The sequence below is a fragment of the Natator depressus genome, chromosome 3 (assembly GCF_965152275.1).
Source record: "Natator depressus isolate rNatDep1 chromosome 3, rNatDep2.hap1, whole genome shotgun sequence".
In the NCBI taxonomy this organism is placed as follows: domain Eukaryota; kingdom Metazoa; phylum Chordata; order Testudines; family Cheloniidae; genus Natator; species Natator depressus.
The window spans coordinates 118,142,653-118,169,831 of NC_134236.1; the positions used below are offsets into that span (position 1 = coordinate 118,142,653).

Consider the following 27,179-nt stretch of genomic DNA (forward strand, 5'->3'; position numbering starts at 1 on the left):
TGTTTACAATGCTCACAACAGCAGCGGTGAGCTGAGTGGGCTCCATGCTTGCCATGGTATGGCGTCTGCAGGAGAGCAGAGTTGCAGTGGAAGTGGTGGTTGACGTTGGATGCCATGAGAAATAGATATTTATACAGAATGACGAGAGGACCTGTGAGGTGGATTCATGGCACCAGGAGAGCAGAGTTGCAGCAGAAGCGGTGGATGATGACAACATGGAGAAATTTTCTATTGAGACTGAGCTCATTTACAAGAGCAGGAGAGCAGAGTTACAGTGGAAGCGGTGGATGATGATGGTTAGCAATCGTACTGCACCGTCTACTGACAGCAGCACCCAAGACACAACAGCAGCTGTGATGGTGAGCTGAGCTGAGTGGGCTCCATGCTTGCCATAGTATGGTGTCTGCACAGAAAAAAGGGGCAAAAAGATTGTCTGCCATTGCTTTCATGGAGGGAGGGGCAACTGACGACATGTACCCAAAACCACCCGCAACAATGTTTTTGCAACATCAGGCACTGGGAGATTAACCCAGAATTGCAATGGGCGGCAGAGACTGCCGGAACTGCTGGATAGCTACCCTCAGTGCACTGCTTTGTTAGTTGATGCTAGCCACGGTAGTGAGGACGTACTCCGCCGACTTAATGCACTTAATGTGGACATACGCAATCGACTGTATAAAATAGATTTCTAAAAATTGACTTCTATAAAATCAACCTAATTTCGTAGTGTAGACATACCCATTGAATACAATTCTAATTCACTTTCACTAAAAGCTCATCTCAGTTAAGCAACTGAGTTTTTAAATATCATGAATGGTTGTTTAACAGAAATTTCAGTCCACTGAAATTCTCATTTTAGTAACTTTACCATCAAGGCTTCATCTGCCACAATTACCCTTTTAGACAATGAGCTTGAGTCTGATCTCACTTAAGCTGGTTTCCCAGCTGTGTAACTCAGTTGATTTCAGTGGAATTATTCCTGCTTTACTTACTAATCTAAGTGAGTTAAGCAGGCCTTGAACTTAAAGGCAGATCCTCAGCTGACATAAGTTGTCAAAACTCAACTGAGTTCAATGGAGCTATGACTATTTTTACCAATGAAGGATATGCCCCATAATTCCCTTCAGGTCTCCAGGCTCCAAGGGTAGAATCCTGGACCCCCATTAAAGTTAGTATGAGTTTTGCTGCTGACTTCAATAAAGATCAGGATTTCACTCTATGGGCCCAAAAAGGGAGAGACATTACCTGATCACAGGTTGCCTCATCAATCTGGTACATTGTGGATCAAGTTTGCTTACATGTAGAACTTATGGACTCACTATTGGAGCGGGAGCAAAAGCTAAAACCAAATTAAAAAGCAATACTTTGCAAAACTACATGGTAATACTGGAAGAGCTCACGAAGCTAGCAGTGAAGACGAGGTTACAGAGTGGTCATCAACAAAACTGGCAAATAAAAAAACTTCTGTTGATAAAACCATTTCATTTGTACGTTGGTTTTTATTCAGACATTTAGACTATATTACATACCTTTGTAATGACAACTTTCTGCTGAAATCTCCAGAACCTAATAATTCTTTCACAGATGTATACTACCACAGGACCTAAAACCCATTTCCAAGCCTGTAGAAAGTTGCACAGAAAAAGACAACAAAACTTAAATCAGCAGTTAGCATAAAATGACATGATTTGGACCTTTCTTCTGTGGCTTTTGGTTGACCTAGGAAGAGAGCATATTTCTTGAACTGTCTACTAAGGGACAAATTCTTGCATTTGCCTGAAACAAATATAATGAATTCTTTAATGGGTACACTACAAAAGCTGTGTTTAATGTACATCTGTATTCTGGCCAAGATCCTCCCTTTAAAAGCTTTTCCTACTAACAGACAAAAGGATTAACTACTTAGGAGTTGTATGTATATGTCATTGCTAGGTCATGGAGTATAAATGCATATATTTATGGAGCAAAATCCAGAGTCTTACTCCCTTGCTTTTGTCACAGAGACTCTGAGACATTTCAGAGTAGTCAGAATAGGGGTAACCAGCTTCTCCCCAGTGCTCTCATTGTTGGCTTTCCAGTATGCAAATAGGCTTTCCAGCACTAACCAGAATTAGATCCAAAATGTTCACTTATGCTTTAAGTATATATTCTCACATAATCAGTTAGTCTGTTCTGTATCAATAATTGGACTAAGCTGATTTATGGAACTAAACTGATCATACTGTAGGTATATATGATCATTGTACTTTGCTGATCATATATACTGATCAATATAATAATCAAAGATACATAGCTGATCATGTATATTAGTTGATAATTGTACTCAATTGGAGTATAATAGCTTTAGATAATTAGATATAATTGAATCTGCAAGATTACAAAAATGCAGACATTTGTCTGTACAGAGGACACCATCATATTTCCAGTTTCATAGATGGAAGAATGCACAAACAGATCATTTAAGCTAACCAAAGACCTGCAAAACATGTGCCTTTTCAAGCCACCTAAATCAATATTTGTTTGCTGAAACATTGACTTTGGTGTACAAGCTGGAATGATGCTAGGTTATAAAGCATCTTATGAGAAGGACATCATTCATATTATGTAATTTCTTTAGATGGTGCTAAGGGGATGGAGTTGCAATTTGCCTAGGATAAGTCTTGAAAATTAAATTAAAAATACACATTGTAATAATGGTGAGAGGCTGACAAAGGTAAGAAGATTCTGAGTTAAAGCAGAAACTCAGCTCATTCATTGTCCCTAAAGACTAGAAATGTCTCTGCACAGTCAGCAGTTTGATGTGTCCCAAATAAGTTAGCGTAGATCAAGTTACAACAATGATTAAACCGGTTTTTCTCCTTTGTTTGTACTACTTGTAAATAAAAACATGTAACAGGAATTGTCCTTTGTAAGAGCTCAGCCAAAGCTTTGAAATGAGCCACTTTGATCATTAGCAAACAGCTTTTAAACTCTTTCGTCTGAACATGTCTCCTGGATGGTTAAGAATAACAGAGCAACCTCCAGGACTGGGTGGACTGGTAGGTGACAGATGTCCTTCCCTGGTAATCAGAAAATTTACATTCTTTCCCAGGTGGTGATTTCTCCTCATAATTAGAATGAAGTGAGATGGTGCTGGACTGACTCAAGATAGGGATTGATGATATAAAGTCTGATACAAGTTAATGGGAATTGTGTCACTGACTTCAGTAGGAGCCAGATCAAGCCCATATGGGTTGACAGATACAATACAAAGTATTACAGAAATGTCATCATGGCTTTTACCCTCTGAGTGGTTTTTTGAATGGAATTCAGAATTAGCTACCAGATATTATATCATAGCGTATTACACATCCAGAAAAGTAACATTCTTACAGATACCATATGGTATTATCACAATCCATTTAATATAATGTGACTTTAAGTTTATGGCTTTGGGTATGCAGGAAAGTCTGGCAAAGGAGATCTAACAGAGAAAAGGATAAGTTCACTAGTTAGCTTTATGATAGTTAATATTAGACCATGTTGTTGGAAGCGAGCTTCTGTCTGTATTCACAGAGCATAACAGTATATTGATTTTTATGGAAACACTGTAGCTGAAATTTTTAGAGAGGCATTCATTTCCTCATTAATTGTGGCTAACAATAGTTTAAGAAAAATCTATGGCAGCCATTAAAAGCATTACAAGATACTGAATGTTATTTTTTCCTCTATTTAAAAATTTTTGAATGGAGGTGCAGAATCCTTTGGAAATCTTAGACATAGTCTGCAGATCCCCAGATGGACTTCAGGTTGAAAACCACTGCTTTAGATAGTAAGTTCTTAGGGGATGGAGTCTCTTTATTAGGACTGTCAAGTGACTAAAAAGATTAAACGCAATTAATCGTGTGATTAAGAAAATCAATCATGCGATTAATTGCGCTGTTAAACAATAATAGAACAACATTTATTTAAATATTTTTGGATGTTTTCTACATTTTAAAATATATTGGTTTCAAGTACAACACAGAATACAAAGTGTACAATGCTCACTTTATATTTATTGTTGATTATAAATATTTGCACTGTAAAAACAAAAGAAATAGTATTTTTCAATTTACCTCATACAAGTACTGTAGTGCGATCTCTATCATGAAAGCTGAACTTACAAATGTAAAATTATGTAAAAAAAAAAAAAAAAAACCAAACTGCATTCAAAAATAAAATAATGTAAAAAACTTTAGAGCCCACAAGTCCACTCAGTCCTACTTCTTTGTCAGCCAATCACTCAGACAAACAAGTTTGTTTACATTTTCAGGAGATAATGCTGCCTGCTTCTTATTTACAATGTCACTTGAAAGTGAGAACAGGCACTCTCATGGCACTGTTGTAGCCAGCTGTCAAATATAAAGGGAAGGGTAAACACCTTTAAATCCCTCCTGGCCAGAAGAAAAACCTTTTCACCTGTAAAGGGTTAAGAAGCTAAGACAACCTCGCTGGCACCTGACCAAAATGACCAATGAGGAGACAAGATACTTTCAAAGCTGGAGGGAGCAGAAACAAAGGGTTCTCTCTGTTTGTGTGTGGTGGTGGGTTTTTTTGTTTTGTTTTTTTTTGCCAGGACCAGAGCAAAAATGCAGGTCAGAACTCCTGTAAAAAGTCAGTAAGCAATCTAGTTAGATATGCGTTAGATTCTGTTTTGTTTAAATGACTGATAAAATAAGTTGTGCTGAATGGAATGTATATTCCTGTTTGTGTCTTTTTGTAACTTAAGGTTTAGCCTAGAGGGATTCTCTATGTTTTGAATCTGATTACCCTGTAAGGTATTTACCATCCTGATTTTACAGAGGTGATTCTTTTACTTTTTTTCCAATTAAAATTCTTCTTTTAAGAACCTGATTGCTTTTTCATTGTTCTTAAGATCCAAGGGTTTGGGTCTGTGTTCACCTGTGCAAATTGGTGAGGATTTTTATCAAGCCTTCCCCAGGATAGGGGGTGTAGGGCTTGGGGGGGAAAGACGTTTCCAAGTGGGCTCTTTCCCTGCTATATTTGTTAGACACTTGGTGGTGGCAGCAATAAATTCCAGGGACAAAAGGTAAAATAGTTTGTACCTTGGGGAAGTTTTAACCTAAGCTGGTAAAAATAGCTTCTTAACCCTTTACAGGTGAAAGGGTTTTTCCTCTGGCCAGGAGGGATTTAAAGGTGTTTACCCTTCCCTTTATATTTACGACACCAGCATTGCAAGATATTTAAGTGCTAGATGTACTAAAGATTCATATGTCTCTTCATGCTTCAACCATCTTTCCAGAGGACAGGCTTCCATGCTGATGACGGGTTCTGTTCGATAATGATCCAAAGCAGTGCGGACCGACGCATGTTCATTTTCATCGTCTGAATAAGATGCCACCAACAGAAGGTTGATTTTCTTTTTGGGTGGTTCAGGTTCTATAGTTTCCACATCAGAGTGTTTCTCTTAAGACTTCTGAAAGCATGCTCCACACCTCATCCCCCTCAGGTTTTGGACGGCACTTCAGATTCTTAAACCTTGGGTTGAGTGCTGTAGCTAGCCTTAGAAATCTCACATTGGTACCTTCTGTGTGTTTTGTCAAATCTGTAGTGAAAGTGTTCTTAAAATGAACAACATGTGCTGGGTCATCAAGACTGCTATAACATGAAATATATGGCAGAATGCGGGTAAAAGAGAGCAGGACACATACAATTCTCTCCCAAGGAGTTGAGTCACAAATTTAATTAATGCATTATTTTTTTAATGAGCATCAGCAGCATGGAAGCATGTCCTTGGAATGGTGGCCAAACATGAAGGGGCATACAAATGTTTAGCATATCTGGCACGTAAATACTTGCAATACCTGCTACAAAAGTGCCATGCGAATGCCTGTTCTCGCTTTCAGGTGACATTGTAAATAAGAAGTGGTCAGCATTCTCTCCTGTAAATATAAACAAGCTTGTTTGTCTTAGCGATTGGCTGAACAAGAAGTAGGATTTTTTTAAATCACAAATGGTTTTTTGAGTTAATTGCGTGAGTTAGCGGCGATTACACAACAGAGTACGGCTGTCTGTGTACACATCAAGCACGTTGTTTATACTGAATAAACAAACAACAAAAATGCTGTAAATAATGGATTTATACACAGAAGGCTTGATTCTGAAATCCACAGTCTACACTGGGAGTTTGCCTGATTAAAAAGGACTATACCAAAAACAGTTATTACGGAATAATGATACCTAGCATTTTTCATCTGTAGATGTCAATGTGCTTTACAAAGGAGGTAAGGATCATTATCCTCATATTTTAGAGGAGGAGACCACGGCACAGAAAATTGCACTTGCTTGTCTGAGGTCACCCTACAGGCCAGCAGCAGACTCAGGAATAGAACTCCAGCATCCTGAGTCCAGGTCACGGCTCTAGCCAATGCTATTCTGCTGCCTCAAGAAAGGGCATAAATATAAAGATGACATGAGCATCATTCTTACCACAGGTTCACTGCCAGAAAATAGTGGCAAAGGACATTGAGTGGCTTTCTCCCATTCTGAGTAGTGATCTTTACAATAAGTGACATTGTGCAGCAACAGACTCTGCGGCGTCTGACGTCGGACGAGCTGACTTAACACATAAAAAAAAAGATACACACAGCTGATATGGTCTCTTTTGTTGTTTTGCTATACTAGTATGTTAACGAATACTGTACTGAATGCAGAAATGGAAATATCTGAAAATATGGCAGCTGGTTTGTTGTCTTAATGTTGTTCTTTCAGGTTGTTTCAACCATACTTCGTCCACAAGGTTTTTCGGTTTTTCATTGTCAACCCACCAAATGCAGTGTGTATGCTATGCTATAGGTATGTAGCAACACCACTGCAGTTTGGAGAGTCAGTACGCGTAACATGGATCTCTCTCTCATCTGTGGATTGAGTCAGAAGGTAAACTCTTTGGACCAGAGACCTTGTCCTCCTCTATATGTGAACAGCTGGTGTTGCTCAGAAAAATAAAATAGTCACTCTTTTCTTTGCAGCTTTAAGAAACGTATTTAAAGAGCACCAAATAATTGTGAAGAGCCTTAATGAGATGCGTGTTTTTAACGTATTTAAATTCTAACTTCTTTACACTAGAGAATTTACAATGAAGTGAATTTTCTTGAACATACCCTCCTCAACTATTGAGTTTAAAAATGTACTACAGCTGGTGCTGATTGTGGGTGAAGAAGAGGGGATAATGGAGCTAGGTCAAATTGTTGCTCTTCTTTTTCCCTTTCAGATTTATTTGGGGTCAGATCATGGCCCATCCTGTGCACTAGCGCAAGGGATTGGAGGGGATAAAAGGTACTTCCTGTACAGAGGGGGCTCCTGTATAGAGCCACTGCATCTCTCCCTCTCTTGGGTGAACAGGAAGAAGCAAGAGCAGGTGGGGAGTAGACAGAGCCTTGACTCTTGCCTCCCCTTACTCCCAAGTGTGTCCAGTTGAGTAGCTATGCTGCAGACCAGGAAGTGTACGGGTGACATTTGTTGCAGTTTACTCATGCCCAGGAGCAACAAGATGAGTAGGAGGAAGACTGAACTCCCTGAGTCAGTCTCCCTCCCAAACTTCCCCTATCTACGAGCTAGATCACAAACTGATGATTCAGTACTTTATTATTTTCTCAGGGGTCCTTTTTGGGATCACAGTGTGGCATTCTTAAGAATGCTGAAGAGCAGTTTACACTACGCGTATTTGAATAGGAGTGGAGTGAAGTCAGTGGGACTACTTGTGGAGTAATGTATTAACCCATTGCCTGTCATGCTAATCAATATTGTCTCATTGTTTTCTTGGGCTCCCCCACCAGTTTGTCTGTATCCATCTGTTGTTTCTTGTTTTGTAAGCTCTTTGGGGCAAGGACAGTCATTTCATAAAGAGTTTGTACAGCACCTAACATGATGGGGTCCTGGTCCATGACTAGCACTCCTAGGTGCCATGTTAATACAAATAAATAAAATGAAATAATAATATTAATAGTAATAATTAGTTTGAGTAATGGTATCACACTTTGTCCATGATGGATTAAGGGATCAAAAATAAGGAGGCTTCTAGACCAGTAGGGTGCTTAGGTGCCAAAGTCCTGTTTTTAAGCATCCCTGTGATCCACAACACAGCTGCTTGGCTGCTGCATAAATCATATCAAATACCCCACTCATACTCACTATCATAGGTTTGAATCTTGTGTGATCCTAAAGTGTTGATATCATCATCATATATATACACATAAATATATACACACACGTATATATATATATACACACACACTCACCCCATACCATGGATAACCAGACCGACAAAAAAAACCATGAACAGGTGATGGGTATACCAGAACACCTCATAGAATGATCTTCTGATGATCTCTGTGGATGAAGTTATGATCAGAATGAAAGCCACAGTGATTATGACACCAGTTACTCCGGCTATGGTAGTTAGTATCTGTGTTGTTGGGTTCTAAAATAAGAATAAATTATTATGTATAGAGACTAATTCAAAGATGCAGCTTCAGTATAAGAATGAATTTAAGCAACAAACCAGACAAGGCAAAAAGCTTAGAAGCTGCATGAAAAAAAGGTTATCTGTTCTGTTATCCATTTAGGTTTATTCCGGACATGAATGTAAATATTAACTGGAATTTGTTGTTTCAGCAATTGATAGTAAGAAATTACATAATCCTGCTAGTACTTGCATCTGTTTTTGTTGTACAAGAGTGCCTCAGAAGAGAGAGAGAGAGAGAGAGAGAGAGAGAATAAATTATTAGAGTTAAGAGTAGGTAAAAAAAAAGAGGTAATAACTGGTACAGCACTGAAAAAAATCATTTTGAGAGAGATAAATGTGGGGTGCTCAATGGTTGACAGACTGTAAGAAGCATGGATCTGCTTTGTTCTTATTTCACTTTAACTTACATAATTTCAGGCAGCAATAGATGCCCCTGACAGCCTCGAGTTCTGTTGCCAGTGCTGTCTCCATCAGGCATTCATTCTGACTGCAGGCTTCCGGAATTCCAAAAGAGCTGCAGACTACACTTGAAGATTTACCCTTTCAGGGCTCTAAGCTGTTCTCCTACAGGATGGATGATGCTATGCACACACTGAAAGACTCGTGCAACACTTTGCTCGCTGGGAGTCTACACTTCCGCTACTAAAATGAAGCAAATTTAAATCACAACCCTACCTGAGACCATTGTTCCATCAGAGGCCCCAGTACATAGAAGATTAAAGACCTTTTTGATGTTATCTGCCATCTTCCATGACAATGGGCCCTTCTCACCAGACATTTTCTACCTCAAAGCAGTCATTTTGACTCTTTGATTGAGGACAGCACACCAATTATATCTCCTCCTTTCAGGATCACAACGATTGTATTGTACATGGCAGAAGATCATGTTGGACAAGTAGGTACTCAACCCACTGGATATGTAATCCAGTTCATCTCCCTCCCTTTCCCCAATCCACTCTCCCCATCCCTTTTCAGAGTCTTCTCATGAGACCATGTTACTTTAAGAGCTATGGGTTGGGCACAATAGAGGATCCTGGAAGAATTTATTCCTGCTCCCTTCTAGTTCCAAAGAAGTCTGGTGGCCTCTGCCCCATCCTAAATCTAAGAAAGCTGAACAAATTCATCAAGAAAATCAAGTTCAAGATGGTCACGCTTGCTTATGTTATCCCTTCCTTGAAGACTGGAATGCTGCCCTCAATTTACAAATGCATATGTCCATGTGGCGATACATCCTTCCCACAGGAAGTACCTTCAATTTCTGATAGCCATCAATGACTGCCTGTACACAGTGCTTCCTTTTGGCCTTCCGAGCATTTTCACCAAGTTCATGGTGGTGATAGAAGCCCACCTTCATCATCTGGACATTCACATATTTCTTTACATGGATGATTGGTTGGATCAAGCAGCATCAAGGGATCATGTCCAAAACAGCGTCCTAGTCATCAGGCACGCGTTCTTCCATCTAGGTCTGAAAATAAGTTTGAACAAATCACAGCTACAACCAACTCAGCACATAACTTTTATAGGAGCAGACCTCAACACCATAACAAACATGGCTATCTTCCACAGGAAGTCTTCCAATCTATAGCCTTCTTTTCAGAAATCCTCAAGTTCAATCCAACAATGACAGTGCAAGTCTCAGCCACATGCCTCATTTACGTGATTAACTCTGCATGCCAGACTTCACCTCTGTTGACTGTAGTCTTGGCTTCATTTGTATATTGATCTTCCAGGCATCTGCTGGACATGCAGATTTGTGTTTCCGTGCAAGTGCTTCAGTCTCTGGATTGGTGAATGGATCAGCAGAACGTATGCAAGTGAGTTCCATTTCTGTCCTACTGATTATGTCTCTGGTTACAGATGCATCTGTCAAAGGCTACAGGGCCCATTTTAGTCAACTTCAGGCTCAAGCTCACCTCAGGAAATTTTCCTCCATATAAACATGCTGGAGCGCAGGGCCATACATTGGGCCGACAAAATATTTATGCTCACATTGAGAATTGGGTGATTCAAGTTCTCACTGACAATACGACTGCTATGTTTTACATGAACAAGCTGGGAGGGGCAAGGTCATCTTAGTTGTGTCAGGAGGCTATCCTCCTGCGGAATCTATGTATTCAACACAAAGTTTCTTTGAAGGCCTTCCATTTTCCAGGAATGAGAAACACTCTCCTGAATTCTTTCAGTAAGATCTTCATAGACTTAACATGAGTGGTTGATCAGGATGGATGTTATCCTTCAGGTTTTCCACCACTGGGGGTACCCACTAATAGAATTATTCACAACAAACCTCAACAACAAATGCATGAGATTTTGCCCAAAGGTGGGTCGCAACCCCAGTTACATCATAGATGCTTTTCTTCTTCCCTGATTCAGTCATCTTCTATATGCATTCGCTTCTGATCATTTCATTCAGAGGGTCCTAAGGAAGCTAAAACAAGACAGAGCATCACCAATCCTCATTGCACTGGTGCGGCTAAGACAGTATTGGTTCATGGATCTATATCAGCTTTCCATCAGGTCACCGATAATTCTACCGCTGGGTCAGGGATCTTCTGTCGCAAAACTAGGGCAAGTCTCTACATGTGAACCTCAAATCTCTCCATCTTATGGCATGGATAATCTCTGGTTAAATATTCAAGAGAAAATGTGCTCCTGAGAGGTTTGGGTGATCTTAGTGAACAGACTCCACTAAAGTCACATACGCAGCAAAGCGTAAGAGATTTTCGATTTGGACATGCTCCCATCATTTCTTTCCCCAATCACACAGAAGTCACGTATATTGGATTATCTTTTGCATCTCAAATCATCTGGCCTTTCAAATACTTCTGTGAGAGTTCACCTGGCTTCTATTCCTACACTACATCTGCCAATAGACAATTTTCCCATTTTTTTTCCTCATAAAGTCTTAGACTTTAAGGTCAGTAGGGGCCATCATGATCATCTAGTCTAAACTTCTGCACATTTCAGGCCACAGAATCCCACCCATCCACTCCCATAATAGATCCCTAACCTCTTGTTGGGTTACTGAAGTCCTCAGATCATGATTTAAAGACTTCCACTTGTTTCTCAGTTTTTGAAGGGCCTGGTCAAGGTTTACTCTCCTGTGTCTGATCTTATAACCATTTGGTATTTGAATCTAGTGCTTTCCAAACTGATAGGACCTCCCTCCAATCTGTGGATATGACTTCATTATCTTTGTGTATGAAGACTGAGTTTTTGGTGGCAATTATTTCCATCAGTAGGGTTTCAGAGCTTCAACCTCTTTTAGCTTACCCTCCTTTTACTGTCTTTTATAAAGGACAAGGTATCCCTTCTGGGCCACATCCTAAATTTATACCCAAGGTACTGTCATCTTTCTACCTATGTCAAACAATTAATCTTATGGTGTTTTTTCTCCAAACCCCATGTATCTAAGGCTGAGGAGGCTCTCCATAACTTGGAGTGTTCATTAAGCCATGGCTTTTTACTTGGGCTGCACTAGATCCTTCAGGACTGCATCCCAGCTCTTTGTAAGCTGTGCAGCGTCGTCTCAGTGACTCTCACACTGGGTCTCTGACTATATCAAGCTCTGTTACAATCTTACTAAAGTCTCTCCTCCATTGAGAATAATTGCTCCCTCTGCCAAGGCTCACTCCATTGCCTCAGAATGTGATGGGGTGTACCACCACCACACTGGGGCCAGACCAATCACTGTGGGCCCAAAGGCCCTCGCCCCTCATGCCTGCTGTGCATGCTCCAGGTGGAGAAGACAGATAAAAGGAGGCAGCCCAGCTCAGCTGGGGCTGGCAGAAGGGGAGGAAGGACATGTACTGCAGGCTCCTGCAGAGTAGGGTGACCAGACAGCAAGTATGAAAAATCAGGATGGAAGGGGGGTAATAGGAGCCTATGTAAGAAAGACCCAAAAATCAGGACTGTCCCTATAAAATCAGGACATCTGGTCACCCTACTGCAGAGGAATCAGTGACTCTCCAGGCTGTTGGGACTGTGGACCCAGACTAAGCAGCGAACGACCAGCCATCATGGAGTCTGACTGGGACGCTGAGCTGCTGCCAGCCAAGGAGATGCCTGAGATGGGCCTTATGTATTAGAAGGCAATGCTTAACAGGGAATTTTCTGGCTTCCCAGAGCCTGGGTCAGAACCTGCTGGAGTAGGGTGGGCCTGGGTTCCTCTGCTGTCCATCCCCTGTACTGCCACTAGGCGTGGCCACCAAGGGCCCTAGCTAGAGACTGAGTATTTGCTCTGCCCCATCCCAGGCTACAGACTGTTTGCTTGGTCTGCCTTGCCCACAGAGTCAGAGCTCCCAACTACTATTGTTTGCCCCAGCCAGGAGGCTAGAGACTGAGCGTTTGCTTCCCCCCACTCCAGGGACTATGGACTGCTTAGTTACTTGGCCCTGCCAGGGGCCCAGAGTCCCCCCCATCACAATTGTTTGACCCAACAGAGAATCCCAATGATCGTGTGACCAACCCCACACTGGGCCAATAGGAGTGGCCCTGCTCAAGACACCAGGCCGCCTTGTGACACAGTATTCCTGAGTAATGTTCCTATAGGTCATATATGCAAGGCAGTAATGTGGTCTCTGCATACTTTATTATGCCATCATTCAGACCCCTCGATGATGCCAGCTTTGGCAAGTTGGTGTTACAATCCCTCTTCAGATGATCCGAAGTCTCTCTCCCCGCAAAGGAACTGCTGTGGAGTCACATATAGTGGAATGTATATATGCACAATCTCTCAAAGTTAAAAAAAAAAGGTTATTTACCTTGCAGTAATTGTTGTTCTTTGAGATGCGTTGTGCATATATATTTCACAACCCTCCCACCTTCCCTTTACTTTGGAATTTATTACAGCCGTGTGAAGGAATGGAGAGAGAAGTGGCAAAGATGCCCATTTTATGCCCTTGCCTGAAAGCATGAAGAGAGCAGGGGTGCATATGCTACCTAGTGGTAGTGCTGGCATATCCGACTTGAGTGCACTGGCGTGCATGCACACCCACCTTCAGCGGAATGTGTATGTTCTTTGAGATTTGTTGTGCACAACAGATACTGCAAGATAAGTAACCATTTTTATACAGTGTAATTGAAGGCCTAACTTGGCCTGCAGACCCTAGATTACTGTGGATGATGCACACGAATGCACAGCTTGACTTCCAGATCCCAAATTGACTTTGTAGGGTTAGAAGTTAGAAAAAAACCCCAAAACATTTTACTTGCAAAGTGGACTTATTTAATATGGAAGTTCCAAGTGCCATTTTTAGAGTTGAACTACTCTCAGATGTTCACACTTGACTGCACAGAGTACATTTTCAAACTGGTGCCTGTGATGAATATGTTCAGATCCTATTGCCTGTTAACAGGATTGATCTAGGTGACATTTTTACCATTTACACTACACTGGCTAGTTTGAATGTTGAGATAAAACAATGAAAAATGTCAAAGATGCTTCATACACTGCTACTGCAGAGGCATAACTAAGCTGAAAAGAATACTTGAATTACTGCTTTCAGAACTTTCTTCTGTAAAGGTGGAAGAAATCCTTTGCTAGAATTTATGCAGAAAGGCAGACTTATTCAGAATGTAGAGACAGATGCAAGTGGGCAATAAAAGAAATGTAAAACTAATCATCAAAAGGTTAAAATATAGGCTACTTTGTGGACTGGCATTTAGTTACCATGTAATTGCCAGGCAAGTATATTATTATTAGAGAGGTTTGGAAAGAACATTAGGAAATTTACTTCCATGTGTTTGGAAGAGTAGGCTTACCTCAGAAAAATGGGAGTAAACCACCAAAGGGTGTTGAATCCTCTCTAAAACCTACAAACTCTTCCTCTTCAATCAGTAGTGAACACATCACATGTGCATCTGGTGACTGGATAGAGTGTCCCAGCAAGGGCTCTAAACTCTAGAATTTGCTTTCCCCGTGGGTCTGAGAGACCTACCCAATTTGCCAACTTTCAGGACAAGGCCATGTTTGTTCAGGGCTTTGATGCTAGTGGAGTAGTTTGCTTGATGTGTATGAGATTTGATTTTTTTTTAAGCAGATGAAATAGTCACTTTGTAAGTTGAAAAATTATTAATACAATGATATCATAACTTTACGCTTGCAAAACAATGCAAAGACACAGATTTATGCTTGCCCTTCCATCTTCTATCCAGATGCCTATTTTCCCATTACTGGCTCTCTACTTAGCACCTATAATTCTCATTATAGTTGAAGTATGAGACATTATACACAAGCAAACAAATACCACCACTGTGAACTATGGTCTAATGCAACAGCTATAAAAATAAAATCAACTAACTGCAGCCTGCACTCATTGAGGGAAAAAAAAATCTACTCTTGTTTACACTGGTGTAAAATCAAGAGTAAGTCCACCAAAGTCAATGAAGTTACTCCCGATGAACACCAATTTACAAAAAGTAGAATGTAGCCCCAAATTCAGGACACCTTGCAAAACCACTGTGAGAACCTAACACCTGCTGTGAAAGAAGTTTCATTATGTACTATTATTGGTTTTTTAAATTTAAGATATTGTTCTCTTTTTCTAGTCTGAGGTTGTCAGTCATATTTCATATATCAATAGCTTACAGATTTAATAAATTTTCAACTAATCATAACACTCAGCCACACCCCACTTATCTCCTTCCTAAACTAATTAACATAGCAAACATTTCTCTGAGCTGGAAAACCTGAATACTGCATTTTTTAAGCTATTGTTTTCAGCTGAAATTCAGGTTAATCTTTGACAGCATCTCCTAGCTCTGCTTAAAAAGGTATTGAAATAGAGTTTTATCAACAAAAGAACCTGCAGAGGACAATTTTTCAGATGAGGAAAGCAAGCACCTTGTGACAACTTACCACTTCATAGTTTCTAATTGGGTTCAAGTAGCTTTCATTTGGCGTTTTGCCAATGCCAGAAAGTTTATTCCGTAACCCCCCTGCTTCCTTCGATTGACTTATATGATATCGCTCTATGTTGAGCAGATGTGCAACAATGTGGATGACTGTTTGAAAGAGATAATTATGCAAACTGAAGTTAAAGTTGTACATTTACCCATGCCAGCATCAATATTATTAACTATGACATGAAACATTTAAAAAGTCTGTGTGGATTAAGATCTTTACACAGTAAACAACAACAACAAAAATAGACTTGTCAATGTGTAATACATGGCAACTGGTTATATTCAACGTATAAAATGGAATAGCAGCTTCAACATAATCTTCCCAATGATGCCATTTCTTGTGTTCCCAAATCTACTGCCCTTTAGCTTTTGGTGCCATGGAAAGGTGTGCTCTTCAAAATAGGAATGATACACCATAAAATTGATTGGTTTCACTCAAAATTAGGCACCTTCTCTTGTTAAAAAGTTTATGGAGCCTTTCACCTCAACGGCACTTATGCAAATTTTAATGTCAATAGTGACACAATTGGTGCCACCTAATGGGTGGCCACGATAACATGTTGTCAGAGGTCTTAATTCCTGTTGGACAAAAACTACCACATCACAAAACTACAACTAACGTAATGGGCAATCTCAAAGGGGAACCTCAGGATTGAATAGTCATAACCTCTTCCTGCCAATAAGTGAGTCCTTCAGTGTCAGGTTCACTTAGGGCGGAGTGGGGAAAGCATACGTTGCAGCTCCCACTGTTGTACCTCTTCTGTGAGAAAGCGAAGATCAAATTTCCACTGTAGTTTATCTAAGACATTTTGCTCTAATCATTGTAAAAATGTTATTTGGTAGCATCAGCACATTATTCTTTTCTTCTACCATAATCAGAGTTCTATTCCCAATGCAAACACATCCTACCAGACTCATGTTTTGGGGGCCTTACTAAGAAATCTACTTAGACCTGGAATTTTCTTCCTTCTGATGGGTGACAATCACTCCAACTTGTACCTGACAGATACAACACAAGTCTTCTAGCGTGAGCCAGACTGTGCTGTCCTGAAAGTTATTTTGTGCAAGATGTTAACATACGAAATATAATCCTATACAGAAAAAATATTAAAATTCAAACAAATGCATTCAGAATGTTGGTTTCCCTGGGTCTCCTATGATGTTAAGTACTGGCCTGAGTTTTATTAGACCTGTGCTTCTGATAGTTTCTTGTGGGCCACTAAAAGAAAAAATAATTCAATCTAAAAGTGAATTATAGCAGGCAAGCAAGAGTAATGCAAACATCTAATTCAATTTCAGTGTAGTTCCTTTAATGTACAATAGTTGTAGCAAACTAAAAAGTCTGGCACCAGATACCTTGTCATTAGCTAAAACATTTTATATCTCTATAGTGCATTTTGTGGAGTTTCCTTAGATCTACAGTGTGTGGAATTTGCTAAGTACTTTCAAAAGCCACTGTACAAATTCCTGAAATGTATGAGCATTTTTCATTGCTCTCAATTTATTCATTATGGGTAAAGAGCTTAGAATGCTTCATCTATAATTTGTTTTTACCAGTACTTTCCCCACTGCTCATAAGTAGACATATACGATGGGTGAAATTCTGCATTCCTTACTCAAGCAAAATTTCCTATGACATCAGTGGGAGTTTTTCCTGAGTAAGGGCTGCAGGATTTAGCCCTTTTTATTAGTAAAATCTGGAACCTTAGAAATGGTATGCATGTGTAGTAATTTGTATGCTAGCCTTTACATTTTTCATTTAGTCCACTGAGTTCAAATTACATGCTTTTATTGGGGAGACAGAAAAGGAAGAGGGGCTGTCATAGAGAGCAGTGTCCACAGTACATCTTAAAAATAATTTTAAAAAAGAACAAAGAAATGTAATTTAATTACATTCTTGTAAGTCTGGTCAATTTAGTAAGTCTTATTCAGCCAATTCTGCTGTCAGTGAAGCATGCACACCTCTCATTGAATTAAATAGAAATTGCACGTGCTTATCTGAGGGCATGTGCTTATCTCTCTTTTTCTGCATGCCTGCCTAGGATAATAATCATTTTGAAGTTAGTTGCTACTAATTAACCATCTTGGTATTCCCACTATTATAAAAATCAAAGGGTCAAAATCTTGTCCTTTTTAACCTCGCTAAGTGAGTGGTCTTGCATAAAAGTCTGAATGCTTCAGCAAACTGACCCTAAGTTTTGTAGCAGCATCACCTACTCTGCTTTCTGTTGTCACAGATTGTTCCTTTTGAACTACAAGAAAAATCAAAATCATACCATTTAACATATTAAATTATGAATCTGTGTAATACAACAATGTATAAGCATACCGAGCCCAGTACACGATCTGATATTTTAATATTAAATTTCATACATTCTTAATTTGGTACTCCAGAACCCTGCCTTGTTGAGACAGACATGCTAACCAGCTGCAACACAGACCCAGGGACTGAACCCCGCAAAGCTGCAGACTTAACTGAAAACAGCTCAGCAAGTACTCCTGCCTCCAGTACCCAGACACTCTGCTCCCAATGGGATCCAAACCGCAAATAAATCCGTTTTACTCTGTATAAAGCTGATACAGAGTAAACTCATAAATTGTCTGCCTTGTATAACACTGACCGAGATATGCACAGCTGTTTGCCCCCCCAGGTATTAAATCACTTACTCTGGGTTAATTAACAAACAAAAGTGGTATTATGTATAAAAAGTAGGATTTAAGTGGTTTCAAGTAATAGACAGAACAAAGTAAGTGACCAAGCTAAATAAAACAAAACACGCAAGTCTAAGCCTAATACATTAAGAAACTGAATACAGGTTAATCTCACCCTCAGAGATGCTCCAATAAAGCTTCTTTCACAGACTAGACTCCTTCCTAGTCTGGGCCCAATCCTTTCCCTGGTACAGTCCTTGTTAGTTCCAGCTCAGATGGTAACTAGGGGTTCTCTCATGACTGTAGCCCCCTTTGTTCTGTTCCACCCCTTTTATAGCTTTGGCACAAGGCAGGAATCTTGTGTCTCTCTGGATCCCCATCCCTCCTTCTAAATGGAAAAGCACCAGGTTTAAGATGGATTCCAGTAACAGGTGACATGATCACATGTCACTGTAAGACCTCTTTCTCCATTCTTTCAGGGCTGGCCTACATGTACCCAGGAAGATTGATGAGTAAACAGAAAAAGAAAGGGAGTACTTGTGGCACCTTAGAGACTAACAAATTTATTTGAGCATAAGCTTTCGTGAGCTACAGCTCACTTTATCGGATGCATTCAGTGGAAAATACAGTGGGGAGATTTATATACATAGAGAACATGAAACAATGGGTGTTACCATACACACTGTAACGAGAGTGATCACTTAAGGTGAGATATTACCAGCAGGAGAGCTGGGGGGAAAAACCTTCTGTAATGATAATCAAGGTGGGCCATTTCCAGCAGTTGAGAATAACGTCTGAGGAACAGTGGGGGATGGGGGGGGAATAAACATGGGGAAATCTTGTAGGTGTTTGTCTCTCTCTGAGGGGTTTAAAGAAACTCCCTGAAAAAGCACAAGAACAAATTCACAGACACACCCCTGGAACCCCGACCTGGGGTATTCTGTCTACTATCCCAGATCCATAAACCTGGAAATCCTGGATGCCCCATCATTTCAGGTATTGGCACCCTGACAGCAGGATTGTCTGGCTATGCAGACTCCCTCCTCAGGCCCTACGCTACCAGCACTCCCAGCTATCTTCGAGACACCACTGGCTTCCTGAGGAAACTACAAGCCATCGGTGATCTTCCTGAAAACACCATCCTGGCCACTATGGATGTAGAAGCCCTCTACACCAACATTCCACACAAAGATGGACTACAAGCCGTCAGGAACAGTATCCCCGATAATATCACAGCAAACCTGGTGGCTGAACTTTGTGACTTTGTCCTCACCCATAACTATTTCACATTTCGGGACAATGTATACCTTCAAATCAGCGGCATTGCTATGGGTACCCGCATGGCCCCACAGTATGCCAACATTTTTATGGCTGACTTAGAACAACGCTTCCTCCGCTCTCGTCCCCTAATGCCCCTACTCTACTTGCGCTACATTGATGACATCTTCATCATCTGGACCCATGGAAAAGAAGCCCTTGAGGAATTCCACCATGATTTCAACAATTTCCATCCCACCATCAACCTCAGTCTGGACCAGTCCACACAAGAGATCCACTTCCTGGACACTACGGTGCTAATAAGCGATGGTCACAAACACCACCCTATACCGGAAACCTACTGACCGCTATTCCTATCTACATGCCTCCAGCTTTCATCCAGACCACACCACACGATCCATTGTCTACAGCCAAGCTCTGCGATACAACCGCATTTGCTCCAACCCCTCAGACAGAGGCAACCACCGACAAGATCTCTATCAAGCATTCTTACAACTACAATACCCACCTGCTGAAGTGAAGAAACAGATTGACAGAGCCAGAAGAGTACCCAGAAGTCACCTACTACAGAACAGGCCCAACAAAGAAAACAGAACGCCACTAGCCATCACCTTCAGCCCCCCCAACGCATCATCAAGTATCTGCAACCTATCCTGAAGGATGACCCGTCACTCTCACAGATCTTGGGAGACAGGCCAGTCCTTTCTTACAGACAGCCCCCTAACCTGAAGCAAATACTCACCAGCAACCACACACCACACAAGAGAACCACTAACCCAGGAACCTATCCTTGCAACAAAGCCTGTTGCCAACTGTGTCCACATACCTATTCAGGGGACACCATCATAGGGCCTAATCACATCAGCCACGCTATCAGAGGCTCGTTCACCTGCACATCCACCAATGTGATATATGCCATCATGTGCCAGCAATGCCCCTCTGCCATGTACATTGGTCAAACTGGACAGTCTCTACGTAAAAGAATAAATGGACACAAATCAGACGTCAAGAATTATGACATTCAAAAACCAGTCGGAGAACACTTCAATCTCTTTGGTCACTTGATTACAGACCTAAAAGTTGCAATTCTTCAACAAAAAAACTTCAGAAACAGACTCCAAGGAGAGACTGCTGAATTGGAATTAATTTGCAAACTGGATACAATTAACTTAGGTTTGAATAAAGACTGGGAGTGGATGGGTCATTACACAAAGTAAAACTATTTCCCCATGTTTATACCCCCCCTTCCACCCGCTACTGTTCCTCAGATGTTCTTGTCAACTGCTGGAAATGGCCCACCTTGATTATCACTACAAAAGGTTTTCCCCCCCAGCTCTCCTGCTGGTAATAGCTCACCTTAAGTGATCACTCTCATTACAGTTTTCAGAGTAGCAGCTGTGTTTCTTTTTGCGAATACAGACTAAGAGTACTTGTGACACCTTAGAGACTAACCAATTTATTTGAGCATAAGCTTTCGTGAGCGACACCCATTGTGTCATGTTCTCTATGTATATAAATCTCCCCACTGTATTTTCCACTGAATGCATCTGATGAAGTGAGCTGTAGCTCACCAAAGCTTATGCTCAAATAAATGATAGTGTCTAAGGTGCCACAAGTACTCCTTTTCTTTTTGTGAATACAGACTAACAGGGCTGCTACTCTGAAACCTGAGTAAACAGAGCCATTCACAACCAATTGTCCTAGTTAATGGAAGCCATCAAGATTCCAAGCCACCATTAATGGCCCACACTTTGCATAGTTACAGTAGGACTTCAGAGTAATACTTCATATTTCTAGCTTCAGATACAAAAATGATACATTCATAAAAATAGGATGAACACACAGATTATAAGCTTTGTAATATCTTACAAGAGACCTTTTGTATGAAGCATATTCCAATCATATTCACACTTATAAACATATTTCCATAAAATATACGGAGTGCAACGTCACAAGAACAACTAGAAAATTTCTAACAGTTGTGTGGCACTTGATTGTTTATGCGGGTACTACCTATAATGCTTTTTAGCATACAAAAAAAATTGACAATTGTGCCTGAAATATTTCACATTTTTCTCTGTACATCATCTTAACATTGCTAAGTATTATAACAAGGAACTGAATATACTTATGGGTAACAGCTTATAGTGCAAGCAGATAAATGTGATTTTCCACACAATGTACAGATGTAGATTAAACGTTTAGTATCGGGAGTTTTCTGTAGCATTTAATTTTGTATTTTAAACAACTGAGTTTCTGGCCCTTCTTAACACAAAGGATATCATCATCAACTCAGTATTTCCCCAAACAAAATGTTTTTCTCACTTGTTTTTAAAAGGAAACTTGAGTTCATAAATTGTAATGTTTCACTAGTCAAATGTCCTTTCGTTTTGAGGTTTTCTTTTTTTCAATTTCATCATCAATTTCTCCCTATAGACAGTCAGGATTAAGTACTGGCGTTCTGGCACTTGACATCAGCTGCTGTGTAAATCTCTGGAATTACTGAAGTTATAAAGTAATCACTTTTCTGAGAAGCTTGCATTTCCAAAAATGTCCAGTTTAACACACTAGCAAACATTTTTACACTAATATAAAAAATAAAAATAAAACAGGCTTATTTGACTGTGCAGTTTTACTCCCATTTTGGAGTATGACAGAAATTATACACCAACTAGAAGTTGGCTGATTTACAGTCCTGGGTTGATATGTTAATTAAAAGAAAAAAAAGTGTTGCATTCTCTAGCAATGTGTTCTATGCTGAAAATGAACTCTGATAAGTGAATGGACATGACAGATAAGCAAATCATCCTAATATACTGGAAGATACATATTCTACTTCTTCCCCCTTCCTGTCTAACTACTTTAACATTACATCCAAAAGGTAAAATTCAGCTCTTGGATCTTAATGGAGGATCCTGATTCCATATTCTGCTCTGTCTCCATGGAAAGGTTAATGTCAGATACATGCATGGGAAAGCAGATCCTTCATATAGGGAGAGCAGAATATTAGAGTCAAGCTCAATTATGACATTGTGAGAGCAGAATTCTGACAGTAAAATTTGCTGTGGCTGTAGCAACCCTAATTAACCCCTTCATTTCTCCTGCTTTAAGCCGCTCCCCCCCCCCCCAAGATTTAAAAAATAAATATATTTAAAAAAACAAAAACAAAAAACAACCCATGTGAAACCCTGACCCCATTGAAGTGAATAGGAATTTTGTCATTGACTTCAATGGGTGTGCGGTTTTATATTCAGGTAATCCACTAGTTTTAATGATAATTCATTGCTAGTAACTTGACAACAGTCTTTATTAGATGCATAGTTAACATATACACAGAACATCTTAACTCGGGTCAGTCCATCAGTCTAACCTAAAACCAATGGTCTTCTCTGGCTGTCATCTCCTACACCCTGAAGATTCAATTCATTATCTTAAGTATAAATATCAATTGAGTTTATATCTAAAGAACTATTATGATAGAGGATTGCATAAACTACCTTATTTGAATCCAAAATATAGAGTATGTATCTATACTGGTAGAAATTGTGCTCACAAAGTTACAGTAACACCACAGTGGGATCAGGCTTTCACCCCAGAATCCTCATTAAGCTAATAGCATTATGGTTAGTGAAAGGATAGCTATAGAGTATGGTGTGATGACCATGCAAACTAGATGACATGATGTTAGTAAGGGAGTGTGTAAAGGAGCAGACTCACCCCTGCAGCGCCTCCTGTTGGTCATTGGGAATTAGCTCTTTTCCAGCATGGAGCACCCTTTGCAGGCCAGTGATCCACCACAGCTCTGGCCCCCATGTCCCTCACAGACCCCCAGTACTCCTTTCTCTGGGATTCTACCCCCTGGCAGTACCCCCACACTCTGCCTCTGGGTCTCCCCTTCCTGGGGAACCCTCAACCCACTATCCCCACCTTGCCTCAGTCTGGGCTATTGCCAGTCATCACCAAGCCCCCACTCCCTTGGGCAGACTGCAGTGTAAAGGCCTCTCATCATAGGCAAGGGCGTTTGGACCTGTTGCCTTCCTCTGCCTCTCAGTACTTCTATGGACCTTGGACTAGGCTCTACAGCCTAGGGAGTTACCAGCCTAGAGCACCCCCACTCAGCCTACTCCATCCCCAGCACTGCACCACCCTCAGTACCCTGTCAGGCAGGCAACCAGGCCCTGTTCTCTCCCAGCCTAGAGAGAGACTCCTTAGTCCACTGGCTCACAGCCTTTTTATACAGGCCAGCTGGGCCCTGAATGGGGCATAGCCCAGCTATGGCTGCTTCCCCAATCAGCGATCCCCAGCCACAGCCCTCTCCAGGGCTGCTTTTAACCCCTTCTGTTTTAGGAGCAACGTAGCTACCCTGCTACAGAGTGACTACAGAAAAATAGACTTTGTTAAGTTTCTGAGCATGTCCAGTCTGAGGTAGGTGTTTCTAGAAATCTGAGCAGAGTACTCACACAATGTAACGAAAATACTGTGCCACCTCTCCAAATATCCTTTTGTACCACTGACAGACCCCGGTTGTCAGGATTGAACCTGGGGCCCCGGGAGCTTAGTGCATGAGCCTCTACTGCATGAGCTAAATGCCTTACACCTGTTAGGTAAGGCTATAGAGTGGACTCATTAAGCTCTCTCTCTCTCTCTCTCTCTCTCAGTGGTTTCAGTGCCACTAGAGGGGACAGAACATTACACCCAGGAGGTGTGTCGGTTACACTTTCTCTCACGGATTTGCTGAATGTTACTGAAAACAGGTCTTTACACTAGGCAGTAAGTTTCTAAAGCTTGATGGAGCTAATAGAAGGGTAACCTTTAGGCACTATTGCAGCTGAAATGTTATTAACTCTACCACAGCAAAAACTAGAATTTTGTGCAGACTATTGACCAGCAGGAAAGACTCCTGTCATATTGAAAGTTTGACTCACTAAATGGTCATACTAGAACAGTGAGTGTATCAGCGTTTTTTATACGGACACAGCAGCAAAATGAGGACAAACATATGCATGGAATAAACTGCAAGTTTTATTAGACTTTAACACAGCAGAGGACCGCTACTCTCTAATCACTGTTACTCCCCTATACTAGGCATTTAACTGGTTCTAGTGCAGGGGCTACAGAGCTCCTTACCATATAACCCATAACTCGGGATAGGCTGTCCTCAGCCTACCCCCCGCAGGTCTCGGCTCTCTCTGAGTTCTACCACCCTTCCTGCCCTCAAGAGGATCCCATGAGCCCAAGGCCCATCACCAAAATCCCAGGTCTTTTACCTCTGGGACCAATTCTTATTTTCTTAACTGCACTGGAAACCAGTTCTGAAGGATGCTCCATATGACCCCTGTGCCAGGTTAAATCCTGGGAGCTGGGGAATGCTGGGCAATCAATACTCCCTTCTCCTCAGCTGGCCAATGGGTGCCAGAAACTGCTAGCAGGAGGAGCTACCCAGTGTCCCGTAGTGGGTGTCTGACCCCATCAAGTTCCCCCCACCTGCTGAGGCAGGTGGGTGGCATACAGAGGTTATAATATTAGGTAGAATCACTATATCATTATTAAGCGACAATTGAAAGACAAACCAGGAAAAATAGAAAACTTACTTGCATTTACAGCTATTCCATAGGCAACTATCTTATGAAATGTGAGGTTTTTGTCAAGTTGTCTCCTCAGTGCTCCTCTACAACACTTGGCAAAAAAGCAAAACTCATTTTACAAGTTACATAGTTCACTCAATTTACTATTTTTAACTCACACATAGGGAAAGGGGGATCGTGAGTTCAACAGCTATTTTTAATTTTTTTAAAAATCAAGCAATTGCATGCTACATATTGACATGATTTATTCAAGTATTTCTCACAGGGATTCAGTACACTTGAGGGTTTAATGGCAGAAATTCAGTCGAAACCAATTACTGAATAAGGTCTTGATCGTGTAAGTTCTTATGTAGTGCACAAAGAGAGGGCACATTTTTACAGTATTGCCAACTCCTGTGATTTTATTGCAAGTCTATAAATGTTTGGGTTTTTTCTTAAAGCCTTGCCTCCTGGAATCATGTGAGTATGTGAGAATCTCAACTTTCATTAGAAACATGAGGATCCACCTATGTGTTCCTCACTTTCACCTTCATCTTGCCACTAGACAGGAGTAACATGATGGATACACAGCAATGTTCTCCATTAATGCAAGTTGAATTCCCCTATACTCCTTGTCCACACCATCACATTTTACTTTGTGCTTATATGCACAACACTTCGCATCACCAGTATTATGCAGAATCTAGCCCTAAATAGTGTTGCCTCTAAAGCTACAAATGATTAGTCTCCTTTTAATTATGGGCATATAATAACAGTGTAAACAATAATAACTCAGAACTAAATGCACAGATTTTTCTAACAATTACATTCCTTTGCAATTTTTGATTTGGACAACATTGATGAGCTATAGAAATAAGAGAAAATAATACATGGATTTCAAAAACTGTACTTACAATGCTTGTTCCCCTTATGAATGAAATAAGGTTTCTACAGACTGGTAGCAGGATTAACATGCAGTTAAAATTAAGGCATGTCGCAGAAGCTCTCGCCCAAGCCAGTGTTGACTGTACACATAATGGTATAAAAATTATATTACAAATTTGGGGGGAGGTTAAAGAAGAAAGGAAACATATTAAAAAGCAAGTCTCTCATTTGGAAAAATTACTCGGTATCAGCAAAAGTAGTACAGTAGAGACCGATAATAAAATACGCATGTTGCAACATTCTCCTTTGAGAAGATGCTTAGCAGACTAACTCATACTTACACCCAGCATAACTCGTGTATAAAGGTAAGCATCATCTTCTTCATACCAGTGGTATGTGTCAATAAACAGATATAAATTCAATCCCAGCCACACCAGCTACAATAAAAAGTGGGGGTTGGGGGAAGATGACTGATTAATGCCACCTTGGATATTTTACTGCATATTAAATCATTTGTGGTATTCTTTCAAAAGGACCTGGGAAATATTTCAATACCAGTTGGAAACACAGTTCTAGAAGATCACAGAAGTTAGAAATGGAAAATACCTATCAGACTGAGGCTATCTTTTGGCAAATGCAGATATAGTCCCCCAGTAGAGGACATATCATCACATAGTAAATGTCAGATAGTACATTTGATTTAGCATGGAAGTAAGTGTATGTGTTTGCAAAAGGCAATAACAATGAAAACTAAAGACTTTCAGAAGTGAAAAGAGTTGGGAAGGTTGAGGGAACTCCCGCACACAAAAAAATCAGAAAATAATTCAGAGCACAATTTCCAATCCAATTATAAACCACTGTTCCCTTAATCTGAGAAGTAAAATGCTTAAAAAAAATACAGTAAGACATTAAATTATTTTAAAGCCTATTTATAAAAGCTGAATATTTTATACAGGTTTTACATTTCACTTGTTCATTTACTGTAAGCAAACCATAAAAAACCTCTTAAACAAGCTTAAATACTTATATATAGCCAATTAGTTTTTTTAATATTAAAGAGATACTTACTAATAACAGGACTGACAGACTTTCACTGAAAACCCAGCACCTCATCTTGATTGCCACTCTTTTATGTTAACAGCAATTCACTCTTGCCTCATAACATAACCTGAGTTCTCTGTACATTCCTCAAGCTTTTCTGCTAACTACTTTTTGTCTTTAGATCTTAATAAGCACCTACCCGAGCTGCAGCTCTCTCTAGGAATTTTCTAAGTAAGGACTTCCTGCTATGAGCAGATCACCAAACTGACATGCCTTATGACCTGTGTAAATACAAAGCTGATCTGTGTCCAATGATTCCTCTTTCAAAAGTTATTTTACAGAAA

General features: G+C 40.4%; 1 protein-coding gene across 1 annotated transcript in view; it reads right to left on the minus strand.

Annotated features, from left to right (window-relative positions):
* Nucleotides 1-26,907, minus strand: part of NOX3 (NADPH oxidase 3) — a 55,495-nt gene extending 28,588 nt beyond the window's left edge. Inside the window, exons 1-8 of the mRNA XM_074946993.1 lie at nucleotides 26,863-26,907; nucleotides 26,136-26,231; nucleotides 25,824-25,934; nucleotides 24,937-25,021; nucleotides 15,369-15,514; nucleotides 8,280-8,461; nucleotides 6,472-6,601; nucleotides 1,530-1,622 (exon numbers count right to left, since the gene is read on the minus strand). Coding sequence (XP_074803094.1) covers nucleotides 1,530-1,622; nucleotides 6,472-6,601; nucleotides 8,280-8,461; nucleotides 15,369-15,514; nucleotides 24,937-25,021; nucleotides 25,824-25,934; nucleotides 26,136-26,231; nucleotides 26,863-26,907 — 888 coding nt within the window. The remainder of the gene's footprint in view (nucleotides 1-1,529; nucleotides 1,623-6,471; nucleotides 6,602-8,279; nucleotides 8,462-15,368; nucleotides 15,515-24,936; nucleotides 25,022-25,823; nucleotides 25,935-26,135; nucleotides 26,232-26,862) is intronic.
* Between the last annotated feature and the right edge of the window lie 272 nt (nucleotides 26,908-27,179).